At 46.7% G+C, this 14,893-nt stretch overlaps 1 protein-coding gene across 5 annotated transcripts in view; it reads left to right on the forward strand.

Moving 5' to 3' along the window:
* Positions 1-14,893, forward strand: part of AMOTL1 (angiomotin like 1) — a 167,423-nt gene that overhangs the window by 115,885 nt on the left and 36,645 nt on the right. For all 5 annotated transcript variants that reach the window (XM_047751812.1, XM_047751811.1, XM_047751814.1 and 2 more), the window contains 2 exons: positions 5,155-5,299; positions 6,451-6,540. In XM_047751812.1, coding sequence (XP_047607768.1) covers positions 5,155-5,299; positions 6,451-6,540 — 235 coding nt within the window. The remainder of the gene's footprint in view (positions 1-5,154; positions 5,300-6,450; positions 6,541-14,893) is intronic.

Below are 14,893 nucleotides of genomic sequence, written 5' to 3' on the forward strand. Positions count from 1 at the left end.
ACGCCACGACGAGCACTCCGACTTTTTCATTAAGGTGTATTTTTTAGTGGCCTATAATGTACATCTTTGTTGTTGTGGGTGCCCATTTCTATTCTGAGAACCAGAAGCAGCCTCCCAGTGACTCAGTCTCCAGGCATAGGGAATGAATGATTCTTAAACTTTGTGGCCAATAGCATTTTGGTGACTTTGGAAAAAGGAGAAAAATTAAAAGGTGTGTCCCTTCTGGAATCCCAAACTCCTTTAGTCCCTTGAATATTACGAGTGGCTCTATAAATATTACCTGTCATTCTTCTGTCATATGTCAAACTGTAATTGTCAATTTAAAAACTCAGATTTCAGAGTTCCCTGGTGGCTCAGTGGGTTAAGGATCCAGCTTTGTCACTGCAGCAGCTTGGGTTGCTGTTGTGGCTTGGGTTTGATCCCTGGCCAGGGAACTTGCGAAAGCTGTGGTCCTGCTTCCCCCCAAAACAACAGCAGCAACAAAAAACTCAGATTTTGATGGACACTCATCATATTTATCACTGGCTCCATAGCTTTTCTCAGCAGCAGGGACAAGAGATAGCAGAGCAAATGAAATCCGTGACTTAACTTTGACGGCGGATGCTCCCGAGGTCCTCCTCGTCCAGGCTGCCCCTCGGCATCCACCTCACTGCCCTGTGTGTCTCCAGAGCTATTTAAGCGCAGGTCTGGGTGGAGGCCTGTGGGATGAGGTTACTTTACTCCTCAGTGAGAATAACTTCTGCCTGGGGTGGAGCCACCTGCTGCTTCATAGGCTGTGGTTGCCCTGTGCCGGCAGGAATGTCCATTCTGGAATCCTTCCTCAAAGCCTTGGGAGCACTCGCAGAGCTTCGTCAGGGCAGAACCAAAAATAGATGAATTTTTAATTGCAGGGCTTAGCCTGTGCGCCCTGTGCCAGGAACCCAGCAGGAAACGAGGACTGACTCTCAGGCTGCCCGAGCACCGCCTAGAAATGAAGACCCTGTTTGCAGAGAGGCGCGGGGGGGTGATTATCGCCGTTAGTGTTGGAAGGATGGCCCGAAACCCCCTGAAAGAGCTGTGGTTTTTCATTATTTCCTTTTGGCCACTCGTTTTGCTTCTTTTTCCTCCCAGTTTCCCCAAAACATAATTAATGGACGGAATTTCCTGCAGGACCAGACTGTGGGCTGTTCAGCGGGTTGACCCTCAGGAGCCATCAGGGTGTCAATGGACGTTTGAAGGGAAAGGCTCACATATTTTCGGTCCCCCTTGGGCTTGCTCTAGACCCCCTTCTTTTGTCAGCAAAGCAGTGGTGGCTGTGATGGGTGGTCTGAGGCTTGGACAGCAGGCCTGTCTCTGATCCTGTAGGTCCCTGAGCTGCACCTGAAAAGGTGCACAGGGAACAGGCCCGTCTCTACAGCTGGGATGGGCTGGGATTTTCTCAGGGCCCCTTGCCCAGGTGCTTCATGTTCCGTTTCTGGGCCACAGAGTGCTTCTCTGGGATATCAGGGGCGCTTGCAGCCTGGCCTAGGAACTTCCTGACATCTAGGCTGGAAGGGAGCATGGGAGCCGTGAAGGCAAACCCAGTATCCTCTTCATAGGATCACCCTCAGACCAACTGGCCTAGACAGTTTTTATATCAAAGCCACTCTGGAGTTCCCTGGTGGCATAGCAGGCTAAGGACCCAGCACTGTCAAGGCTGCGGCACACGTTCGATTTCTGGCCCAGGAACTTTTGCATGCCATGGGTGCAGCAAAAAAAAAAAAAAAAAAACCATCTTTCATTTCTACAAGGGCGGACTTAAGATGTTCTGGATCCAAGGGGTGTACAGATATGGTTCTTTTGTAGAGGGAGTGTGCAGTCAGAAACCACAGAGCTTTAGACTTAAAATTCTGATTCTAGGGAGTTCCTGTCGTGGCGCAGTGGTTAACGAATCCAACTAGGAACCATGAGGTTGCGGGTTCGATCCCTGGCCTTGCTCAGTTGGTTAAGGATCCGGTGTTGCCGTGAGCTGTGGTGTAGGTTGCAGACGCAGCTCGGATCTGGCGTTACTGTGGCTCTGGTGTAGGCCGGCGGCTACAGCTCCGATTAGATCCCTAGCCTGGGAACCTCCATATGCTGTGGGAGCGGCCCTAAAAAAGGCAAAAAGGCAAAACAAACAAAAAAAACCCCCAAAAAACCAAAAAAATTCTGATTCTAGTCCAGTTTCTCACTCCTTAAGAACCCTTGTTTCATGTCTCTGAAAGGAGGTTTTTCATGTCTCTGAAAGGTTCAGTTTTTGCTTGAATGCTTCCAGAGAAGAGATGCTCACTACTGGGTAGACTTCTGGGAAAGAGAGTTAAGAAATCCTGGAGTTCCCACTGTGGCTCAGCGGGTTAAGAACCTGACATAGTCTCCGTTTGGATGCAGGTTCAATCCCTGGCCTCGCTTAGTTAGTGAAGGATATGATGTTGCCGCAAGGTGTGGTGTAGGTCACGGCTCTGATCCCCCGTTGCTGGGGCTGTGGTGTAGGCTGGCAGCTGCAGTTCTGAATCGACCCCCTAGTCTGGGAACTTATATATGCCACAGATGGGGCCCCAAGAAGAAAAAGAAAAGAAATTTTTCCTTACATTGCATCAGAATCTTATCATGTCAACATCCTACATTTAGTCGTGGTTCCACGTGCCCCCCCCCCCGCCCCCGACCACACTATAGGGGACACATCGGCCTCCCCCGTTGCAGCTGTCCTGTCTCACAGGACGTACCTTGTTCTGAATGAAGACCCTGCTCCTCTGTCTCTCAGCGGCCACAAGCACGTGACCCTATCCAAGTTCTTGTCTGTCCGTATCTGAGGCAGTAAACGCCGCTGTCATGGGGAGCCTGCGGTTTCCCTTTATGGTGTAAAGATGGAAGGTCTTCTAGTGAAAGTAAAGAATCCAGGACCAGGTGGAGTTTATCAGGGCCGAGATCTGTCTTCAGGAGACTTGTGTTTTTGTTGTTGTCGTTGTTTTGCTTTTTAGGAACACATCCGAGGCATGTGAAGTTCCCAGGCCAGAGGTTAAATCGGAGCTACAGCTCCCAGCCTCCACCACAGCCACAGCAACGCCAGATCCAGGTCGCATCCTCGACCTATGCTGTAGCCTGCGGCAATGCCGAATCCTTGACCCACTACGAGAGGCTGGGGATCGAACCTGCATCCTCATGGATACTAGTCAGGTTCATTTCCATCTGAGCCATAACGGGAACTCCCGCTCTCCACTTGTGACTTCTGTCCACTGTACGCAGTGACACAACTCCTCTCCCGACTTTCAGACCTGTATCTTTCCTGCTAGATGGAAATCCTTGCCACATTGTCCTGCAGGCACTTAAGACGTGGATTCTCCAAAACCAGGCTGGTTCTCTTTCTTTAGTAAACCTTTTTCTCTTATCATCACTTATCGTGGTTAAGTTTCATGACTCCAGCCTCTGAGGTCTGAATGTGTTGTCTTTGATTTCTTTCTCCCTTAACCATCCGGACCAGTCGCAGAGACCTATCGATCCCAGTCTTCAGTATCTTGGGAATTTGTCCATTTAGTTGTCCAAGTTCACGTCCTTGTCATCTGTCATTGAACTGTTTAGCTTCTTACCTGGACTCTATTCTCCTGGCTTCACTCCCTACGGGCCACCCCTGGCCCCGTCTTTTAGTTTGACCTCTGTAAAGGCTCAGATGATACTACGCTGCCCTCCCCTCCCTGACCCTTCCACCCCCATGGTTCTCTTTGGCTGTCAAGTCCTTCCTTTTGGCTCTTGCTCCGGCCGCTTGCCCCTTGCTCCTCTCCCCAGGTGCCCTGTGGTGTCAGAGACACACACGTTCCTTCGTGGCCCTGTCTTGGCTCATGCCCTGTCTTCTGCCTAGAATGCCAAAGCCCTTTGGCCTTTTCTGCCTGGCCAATTCCTGTTTTACCCCAGGACTCATTTTAAATGGCATTTTTCTCTGAAATCTTTTTTTTTAAAGAAACCCCCTCTCACCCCTGCAAAATTAATGACTTTGTCTCTAGGTTTCCATAGCATTAAACTACCATACCCCTTGTCACATTGCATCATAGATGCATATAGGCCTGCAGGCCAGCTCTAGGCTGTGAGCCCCCAAAGACCAGAAATTGTCTTATGTCTGTTTCCTCAGCACCCAGATCATAGTATGTTGCAAGAGGTATCTGTTAGGATGTGCAATGTTTATAGGAGTCTCAGCGGGGACTGATCTGGGCAACGGGAATTCAGGCAGTTGCAGGGCCCAGCTTGTGTTGCCATTGCTCTCCTGTGGGGGGACCAAGACATGTTGCAGGTCTCTTGGTGCCCAGGGAGGGGCGCTGGTGTTTTCAACCCTGCTGCTTGGCCTCTGAGTCCAACTTTGGTAACCAGATTTGCAGGCACTTTTTACTCTTTTGCTTTCATTTATGTTACATAACAATAAAATAGGATTTATCAATATCTACTGCAAAATGTACTATTATATTAGACTCTGTTTTGACAGCTACAGCTACTTGTTATAGATTTGCATATGCTGTAGATTAAAGGCTCTCTCGGTTACAGCTCTCAATTTAGGGAAAAAAATAAATGGTTTTTATCCCATGTCTTTTGACTCCCTCATGTACAGAGGTTTCTGTGGTAAATTGATTTACAATTAGATACAAAATCCATTAGTCTTTTATATAGATAATTTCATAGACAAAAGGGTAGCAAGACTGAGTGATGAAGCCTCTCTCTGTGTGGATTCTATGTTCCTTTGGGGATGGGTAGGAGGGTCTCGGGAAAAGCACTGTACTTCGAATTGGGAGATTTGGGTTCTAGTTGGAGTCTTTTCGTTTTCCTGTACTTTAATATTTTCCTTCTGTTAAACTAAGAAAAATAATAATAATTATAAATTGCCATTCAAAATATAGGTGTTTGGAGCTCTGTTTAGATTCTCTCATTCCTGATATTTGTACAGAGGGACTATTACAAGGTCACATCAGATGGTCCTGCCAGACTTGTGAGCCTATCATTCACAGCATCCTAACTTAGCCCTTGGGGCCGTGAGGGGGAGTGGTGGACAGACTCGAGATACAGACAGGCTGCCTGGACGGTACAGCCTTTCCCACGTGGAACGTCCAGGCATCAGTGGAAGCTAAGGCATGGGTGAGAAGTCGGAAGTCCCACATTCATGCCACTTCTTTCTTCCAGTTTGAAAAAGAACTTCAGAGAATCTCAGAAGCCTATGAGAGCCTGGTCAAGTCTACCACCAAGCGAGAGTCACTGGACAAGGCGATGAGAAACAAACTCGAAGGCGAGATTCGAAGACTCCATGATTTCAACAGAGACCTCCGAGGTACGTCAAGTTCACTCACGTTTTTCTCTACCTAAACCCTCCATGTAGCTTCAGGTCCAGGTAGTGCTAGATAACCTCGTGGATTCGAACCTCTTGGGGAAGGGACGCCAAAGAGCAGAGATGTTCTTTTTGCCTTGTCGATTGTAGGTGGCAGCCCTGAGCCTGAGACATGACCCCTGGGCACGAGTCCTTGAAAGGCAGGGAGGATGCTTGCGACTCCTTCTTGTTTTAAAAGTACTTAACATGACTCATGTTGTGAATGGGAATGTCTGAAAAGGCCAGTGTTGCATGCACAACCTTTGCCACATCAAGCTGAGGCATTTGATAGCATCCTTTGAAAGCCAACACCTCGCACTGGCTCAGTGTAGCATGGAAGATAGAGCTAGACACATATCCCTCTTGGAGAGAAAAAAACCCACAGTTGTGGAAAGACTAGATATATATCAACTTCCTGAAACCTGGGAGCCCCCTGTTGCAGGATCTTGGAAACCTCTAATGTGCAGAATGATTTGACCCATGCAATGGACTTCACTTTCAGTCGGCCAAGCCATTTTTTTTTTCAGTTCACTCATGTCAAATACTCAGTGTATTGAAAGTCTGTAGCTGGACCCTGCCTTTTCTATTACTGTAACCCTTTGTCTTAAGGTATCATATGCATTTCATGAAGAATTGTTAGGCTGAATTATTTAATTGGAGAAATGAAGGGTGACAAATAATATGAATAAACCTAGAACTCACTGAGTAGAATCTTCATCCATTAGGTCGTCTTGCCCTGTTCTTTTGGTATTTATTTAGCTATTATTTTTAACTTTTTGCTTCCCAGCTATAGAGAGCATAAAGTCAAGATTAGCCAAGGGCTGGGTTTGAGGCCAAGGGGACTCATCCCCTTTGCGAGGACATCGCTGGCCTTTCAGGAGCCCGTTCTAAGCTGCCTGCCACGGTGCATACCATGGCACTGTATTGCATAAAGGCCCAGTGTGGCATCTGAAGACTTTTCTTTGGATGCTTTGGAACGTCTTGTTCTTCCCCAGCCAGGAGTTGTTCAGTTTGGGGTTCCTGCCTGGGCATCTCGTCCTCAGCACCCAGGTCATTTCTTGGTTGGAGGAGGACTCCGAGGCATTTCTTTGTCACCATTTCTTCTCTGTGCACAGATCGGCTGGAGACTGCCAACAGACAACTGTCCAGCCGGGAGTACAACGGGCACGAAGACAGAGCAGCCGAGGGGCTCTACGCGTCCCAGAGTGAGTCTCCCCGCTCTTCTTTCTCCCTGGTGCTTTTCAAAACTGAGGGCTGAGCAGAGAACCCCTTTAGCACCGAGCAGGTTTTGTGCTGCTTGAGTTTTGTTGTTAGCATGTAAGCTCTTGGGCCACAGACGAGGCCCTCCTAGGTCTGCAGAGACAAAGCCGGGCTTGGTATGTATTCTTTCAGTCACGTTTATTCTGACCTTCTGACCTACAGTTTCAGTTGCTCCATAACACCCTCCAAGGAACAGCAAGGCAGCAGCGTTTCCTGGCACTCACCACGTGGAGAAAGGCACAGTTCCTTTTCTCCATGGAAAGGGAAGGGGGCCTGCAGTAGGATTAGCTCTTCTGTCTCATTTCGAGCTCACTTAGATGGGGCAGTTCTGGACTGGCCACCCCGGCAGCACGAAGCCATCTAAATGGTCATTGCACGTGTCTCCGTCCGTGATGCTTGCTTCCAGGAACATTGAGCCCATTTGAGCCAGGAAGAAAAAGGCTTCCCGTGCCTCTAGATTTATTGGGAGAGCATTTTCCTAATTTCACCAGAAGCCAATGGGTTTTGAAAATCCATCGATTAAGGTTCAGTTTTCTGCAAATTCACTGTCCAAGTCAGAAATGTAAAAATCTGTCTTTGTTTTTTGGAAGACTGTTCAGAAAATTGACCTCATTTCCATATCATAATCCTCAACAACACTGAGACGTCAGTTCTCAACATCTCAACAACATTTACGGCGTCGCGAACTAAAGACCGTTCGAACAACAAGTCATGTGTCAGACACTGGCTGTCCGTGATGTAACGGTGGTATTCTTAGGCTTGGGTCCCTCAATACAGCTCTGCATTTTCTAGGCTGGGAAATAATTGGTTCAATTTTCTAATTTCTAGAAGTGTTTGTTGGGGTTCAACTCCTTTGTTTTTCCCAACTTTACTCAGGATTGTACTCCAGTGGAGCAGTCAAGTCTCAGCTTCACTTTTTAAATTCTGCCTTGGCAGACAGACACTCATGCAGTCGAGAGCTTTTGCGTCAGATTCCTTTGCAGTCTCAAGTAAGTGAGTTGGCCTTTGCTCCAGACTCTCGTAGGAAGCTATGTAAGCATCTTGAATTGTTCACTTTTGTAACAACACCTATTTTTTCTTGTGGGTGCTACTGCTTCTCAGATTTACCGTTTAATCTGAGCTTTTGTCTGAAACATGAGTCATCTGTATGATTTGCTCTTAGGAGTTTGACACCTTAAGTTGGGGTGATCGGATGCCTAGGTAGAGGAAAGAGCTTTGTGGGAGTTATGTCAGCAATGTCACTCTGCTGATACTCTGCCTTCTTGCCAGGGGATGTTATTTTGTCACCTAGTTCAGGTCAAAATGGAAAAGTCCGTGAGTTTCATCTGATGAGCATTCGCTCTGGCCTCCCAGCCCAGGGTGTGCTGAAGAACTCATGGGCTTTGGTGTTATGCGAGTTCAGAAATGTTCCCAAAGACTTTAACCTTCTGGCTCAAAGCTAAAACATCAATAATGCAGGCAAAGAGGCCCTTCCAGCTTTACAGGGAATGATGTGTTCTGTGCAGACATGCTCGGCTATGTTCCAAAGGCATAAACAAGAGAGTCCAGGGGCATTTTTCAGCTGCTGAAAGGTGCCTCCGTGTTGACGTGTGATGTAATTGCATCTCAGCAGGGCATTTGAAGCGGTTTTGCTGACAGTGATATCTAACCAATCCAGTACCTCATCTTTGCAGGACACTCTGTGCCTTCCTCACGGCTTTAAAATTATTTGCATTAGTTTTCCCCTCTCTTAGTGTGGCCAAGAGATGGACTTGAGATGTTATTTCAAATGTACAAATTTTTTTTTTCTTAGCGAGTCGGACGAACTCTTTGTATATGAAGGAAATTAGCATGTCCCCCATCATATATAGTTTTAAATCTTTGAATATGTCCTCTCTCTTACAGAAGATTTTTAAAGTGTCTGTATTTGTGCCTTCTGGGTTTGATGTCAGGTTTAGAAATGCTTTTTCCACTCCAAGATTTTAAACATGTTCACCTATGTTTTCAAATGTGTTTATGATTTTATTGTTTGCAAGGCTTTTATTTTGAGAAGCTAGTTAGGGAGACACAGAAGAAGAGAAATGTGTGAAGGCAAGGAGACAAGTTAACAGCCTACTAGTATCTGGGCAAGACAGGTAGAAGTCCTGAACTAATGCAGTAATGGAGGGTAGGGGACAAATAGACAAGTGACACATTAGTAGGACTTGGTGACCAATTGAATAATGACAGTAAGAGAGAGAGAAAGAAGTCTGATTAGAGCCAGCAGATGTATGATCATCCTTTCCTCATAAAAAAGCAGGAGGCGTTGGGATTAGGTAACCAGTTATGGTTTGAGCTTGTTGAGTCATCTCAGGGTGTGGCCCGCAGCGAAGTGAGCAGGCCTAACCAAGGGGCAGACATACCCAGGGGGCTGCCAGTGGGCAGAGCTCTCTGTCAGGCTCGCCTTTTAGCACATGGGCACAGAATGGCAGGCATCAAGTACTGTCTCTCTTCACAGTTATTAACGTGCTCCATTACCTGTATATTCCTGTAGAAACTCTATTATTAGAAGACTTTTCCCAGGCCTAGTAATCATAAGATAAACCTCACACACTCAAGAGACACCATCCTTTTCAAAGGAGCCTCTTGAGGTTCTGACACTTGGCTAAGAGAAAGGCAAGACTGCCTGCGTGGCACATAGTAGCAACTTCTCTGGATCGCACCTACCAAGAGCTAAGGCTAAGTTGGAACACCCCTGACAACCACCTTGGCCGACGGAAAAGTTAGAGGGAAAGGGAAGGCAGAGGACACCATGTGTTGACTTTTTTGCTCAGTGTTCAGGTTGAAGCGCCAAGTCCAAGTCCAAGCCTGGCCAGGGCACCCTTGCAGTCTGAGCCGTCGGGAGGTCTTGGTAAACTCTCTCAGCTAACGGGAGGGGGATGTTCTTCCTCACCTGATTTTTAAATCTCTCTGCTGCCCAGAGTAGTTTTCCTTCAAAGACTGAGCTCTGCTTTGGAGTTGGAGCCTGAGGAAGGCCTGGGTGGACTGCCTGGGTTGTTACCACTCAGCGCTACGAGTTGAAATGAGCCTTCAGCAGGATCGTTGTGCTCTTCTGGGTCATGAGATGTGTCTGATTGGAAGTCACCGGGAGTGAGGCGTTCAGGAGTGTGATGACTCTGAGGAATGTTTTTCCCTAGCATCTCATGGTGTTGCATTGTGCTCTTTGTAGGAATTAAAAAATGTGCGTTTGTTTTCTGGTTTTGCTTGTTTTTCCAAATACGTTGGCAGCCAAATTTCTCCTTAAAAATAGGGCATCTAACCAATTTCTTTTTGGATCTGGCTGTGTGACACTGGGGCTTCTTGGTCCTTTAGCTTCTTTAACTTGCTGAGATTCCTGGTTTTCCCATTCACTTATTTGTCACACACACACACACACACACACACACACACACACAGAGCCACCGTCCACTAAAGGCAGTGCCCCAGGAATGTCTGTTATCATTCTTAGTTCTGTCTTCTCAGTAAGTAAAACTTTTTTTAACAGTTTTCTTTCTGAAAGTGGGTGACTCTGAAGAACTTGCATTATTAGTAGGTCAGAAAGCTCAAAATAAAATACTGGATTAGGGATACTTGATTGATGATCTTATTTACATGCTTGGGAGGGCGGTGGCTGGTTAGCCCTGGCACACTTGTGTTACTCCAGGATAAAGCCCAGTTGTGTTACAGGATGGCCATAAATTTAACCCCCACCCCCACCCCCTGGGATTCTTTAAGCCCCACAGGTTCAGCATATTTGGTTAAACTGAAGTCTATGCAAGTGAGAGTCTGGCTGTTAAATGTCCCTCTCCAGAAAAAAAAAAGATTTTTTTGAACATTCATTTATTTGTTTAAATTAACTAGTAGTGGATGTAAATGGGGCGAGACTAATCTATAAAATTTGATTTCCCTTATAATCCCCACGGGTTTAAAATGAACCCCCCCCCAAAGAAAGTGTGGGGCCATTCTCTTTTCAAAATAATAGTAATTTACCGTTTTCAGTGTGTCTTATAATCATCACTGTACCCTTGAATCTTTTATTTTTAGGTACTTTGATTTTCTTATAGAATGTAAAGAGACAGAAATAATTTCCTAAAAGAAAAGCCCTCTGGTTTTTGTATGTCCTCTCAGGGCTTGTGTGAACCACGAAGCAGACATTGCACTGACATAGGCATTAATTCTCTTGACCCACATAGAGAGTAAGGAGCTTGATCTGAATCCTCATTGGGTTATATTGTATCATGCTGTGGGTTTCTATCAGGCTTCACGAGGAAGAAGAGGTTAGATGCTGTCGCATGACGATGCCCTGGGTTCCCTCCTGCTCTGTGCGGCTGTCAGTGCTTGCAGCTCCTGACTCAGTGCGAAGCCCCTGCTACAGCACGTACCGCACCTCCATCCTCCACGGGCACCATTCCTTTGCGTGGATCTCCTCCACTAGATGGGAGGACTGCAGGTGTTCCTGACCAGCATCCATTCCCAACCCTCATTAAAACTCTTTGGATCTTTCTGTACCCAGCACTCAATAAAGGTTTAGTGAGGGAATGAGTAAAAGGGGGAAACTCCTGTAACAATAGGCTTCAAATCTCTTTGTGGAGCATCAGTATCAAAATGTCCTTGATACTGAAGCTCCCATCGTGGCTCAGCAGAAACGCATCTGACTAGCATCCATGTGGACGCAGGTTCGGTCCTTGGCCTTGCTCAGTGGGTTAAGGATATAGCGTTGCCAAGAGCTGTGGTGTAGGTCACAGACGCCGATCAGATCCTGTGTTGCTGTGGCTGTAGTATAAGCCGGCAGCTGCAGCTCTGATTCAGCCCCTGGCCTGGGAACCTCCATATGCCACAAGTGCACCCTAAAAAAGGCAAAAAAAAAAAATGTCCTTTTGAGTCCAGGGTCTCCCAGTCATGTTGGAAGCTATCCCAGGTTATCTTTTTTTTTTTTTTTTTTGGCCTTCTACCTTCCTTCCTTCCTTTTTTTCAAGTGGCAAGATATCCGGGTAAGGGGATGAGTAGTCTTTTTCATGGAAATTACTACTATAGGGAGTTCCGTAGTAGTCTAGGGGTCAGGACACGGTGCTTTCACCACTGTGGCCCGGGTTTAATCCCTGGTCTGGGAGTTGAGATCCCACATCAAGCTGCTGCATGCCATTCCTGCCCCCACCCCCCACCCCAGAAAAAAAGAAAAGAAAAAGACAGAAAAGAAAATGCTTTTTGTGTCTTCACATATAGTTGACTTCCTCCCTGACTCCTTCCCTTTTACTCTGCCCTGGTGTGTTGGAGATGCGAGCTGGCTGTGGCTTATTAAAGTCTTTGTAGCAACTGGCCATGTGCTCACTGACAGCCCGTAGTCCATACCAGACACTACACAGATCAGCTCCTGGCAAAGGGGAAGGAATTGTCCACTAAGCCCGCCAAGGTGCATCTCTTAAACAAAGAAAATTTTCTTGTCCTAAATTAACCGATTGTCCTTGTAAGGCAATGACTTTTAGATGACCTCTACATGTAGTAGGACCGTGCGATTCTAAAAAGCAGTGGTTTTCCATGTCCATGAGTTCCTTTTCTGTGGAAAGGAGCATTTGTGCCATATATTGGATTCCAGGCATAAGTGATATCATACAGTATTTGTCTTTCTCTTTCTGACTTACTTCACTTAGTGTGAGAGTCTCTAGTTCCCTTAGGAAATTGACAGAACCCTGTAAATCAGCTATCATGGAAAAAATAAAAATCATTATAAAAATAAATAAATAAAAAGCAGTGGTTTTATAGGCACGGGCTCCAGCATCTAATCTTGGATCAGTTGCCACATCATCTAATCCCTGGGCTCTCACTAACGCACTCAGTGACCTGACGTTAGATGCTTCACCTCCCTGGACCTATATTTCCTCTAAAGACACAGAAGAATAAGTCTCAGTTCAGCCAACAGAGCTCTGTGGGATAATCGGTGACAGGAGATGCATTGATTCTGCAGCAGCTTTTCCGGCTCCTGTGCATCCTTCCTCACCTCACCTTCTCTGGAGAGACCTGCCAGTTTTCAGGGTGGGGATGAGTCACGTTCCCAGTGAATGCCTGAGTGGCCCACTGAGCCTCGCTGGCTTTGGAAAGCAGAGCGTGCAAGTGCTTAAGCCACTCAATCAACCTTGACAGGCCGCACTGAGAAACCTCAAACCTCCGTGACAGCTGGCAGCACACCGAGGCCGCAGGCTATCTGTTTACCTTCCATCAAATCTTCCCCCCAAGTGTGAAAATGAATGTTACTCAATTTAGGCCGGTTTTCTGTGCTTAAAGAACCAGCACTGATGGCAGGACGGTCTCTCAGTCAGGCGTTGATATTTGGTCTCTAACAAGTGAATGCTGCTTATGACTTTCACATCGTTGGTTTTTCCGTTATTTATTTGCTTAGCATTGCTGTTTGAGGACTGAGAAATCGGGTGTCTTAAGCTCTGTTACAGTCTGCGTTCCTTGCACTCGTAGCTAGAGGGCTGGATGGAGGAAGCACAGACTGAAAAAATAGACTGAAACCCCTTTGCATTTCATGGGGCGTCCGGAACCCCTCACTTTCCCTGACAGTTCAAAGCCAAGAAATCCACGTTCAGATCTCTGCTCAGATGAAGTGGAGGTTACTCAGAGAATGCTTCTGAGATGGGATCCAGGCTTCCTGTTATAAACTCCCCCAGTGCCCTGTTGCCTTCATAAACACTCATCACAACGGTAAATAAGGAACCGTTTGAATGGGCATTTTCTGTCTTTCCTTGCTAAACTGTCCGCACCACGACCACATGACTGTCACCCTCACCATCGTCGTCCAAGGTCACTGTGTTTCCAGAAGCTGGCAGAGTGCCTGATGCTTAGAAGCATTTAGCAAATATTTGCTGGATGTTGAATGAAATGCTGATCATGATCATTTTATTCAAACAAGCAGTTATTAGCTGCCTCCTAGGAACGAGCTGTGTTCTGGGCTGTGGGTCACCAAACTCTTTCTGCAAAGGACCAGAATGTAAATAATTCTAGGCTTGGGGGCCGTAACTACTCGATTCTGTCCCTGTAGCCCAGAAGCCACCATGGATGAGCCATGGACAAGTGGCATGTGTGGCTCTGGGCTGGATTTGGCCTGTAGGTCGTAGTCTGTGGATTTCTGTTCTGGGCACTATTGATGGAAGAGGAAGGGAAAGAAGGAAGCCCAGCAAAAACAGGGTGGAAAATAAAGAACTTGAGAAGTATTTCCTAGGTCTTATTTTGTACATTGTCCTGATATTGATAAATTGAGATATAGTTGTTATTTTCTTTCCAGGGAGAGTTTCACGGTTATCTTTTACCTAATTCCTAGTCAGGTGATCATGATTATTGCACTCTAGATAAACTGAGACATACAAATGCAGTCACAAACCTTAGTTACCCGAATTGGAAACCAAAAGTAGCTAATGGAGGGCTGGGCAGGACTAGCCTGTGGTTACCCATGGGTGGTCACTGCCTGAGTAGTGGGCCTCAGGGGTGCCTCTCCCAGCAGGGCCATGAAGCCTCTGATAAAAGCATCCTCCTGTGAAGTGAGGCCTGTAGATCTTGTATATTGGGGTTGGAGAGAACCTTCAAGATCACGAGGCTGGTTGCCAGCACATGTCCTCTGAACTGGAGCTCGTCAAGAGGCCATCTGACTGGGACTTTTATGCGTTGTAAAATGTATCATAATTAAATATTTGTTCATAGACACTTAAATGTACCAAGGGGAGGCCATCTGATGGCCATTGTGAGTGACAGTGTTTCTAGAAGCCGTTGATCTGAAGGTTTATCTTCAGATGGAGCTGCCAGTGTGCCCCCTTGTATCTAGCTTTCCTGTCCTGGTTCAGTAACAGCTGCCACCACGCACAGAGCACTTGGCATGAGCAAGCACAACCTCTGTAGGTACTTTGTCTCTCTTCATCCCTTAAGCAACCCTGAGGGGTAGGCATTACAGGTGTTTAACCAACGAGGAAACAGGGGCATTGAAAGGTTAAGTGATTTGTCCATGGTCATGCAGGCAGATACATGGAACAGACAGATTTTGAACCCAAGGTGTCCTGCCTCTGGAGAGCCACTCCTTGTGTACCAGGGAGGTGGAGAGAGGTGGCAGCGCTTGACGTCTCATGATTATAGAGCTCATGTAGTGTGACCCCCATGTCTCATTAAAGAGGAAAGTGTGAGCAAGAATGACCATCCCCCAGTGTTCATAAGAGCACTATTCATAATAGCCAGGACTTTGAAGCAACCTAAGTGTCCATGAGCAGATGAATGGATACAGGAGATGTATGTGTCATGCCTAGTGGAATGTTAATC

This window comes from Phacochoerus africanus, chromosome 11 (genome assembly GCF_016906955.1).
Source record: "Phacochoerus africanus isolate WHEZ1 chromosome 11, ROS_Pafr_v1, whole genome shotgun sequence".
Lineage (NCBI taxonomy): Eukaryota > Metazoa > Chordata > Mammalia > Artiodactyla > Suidae > Phacochoerus > Phacochoerus africanus.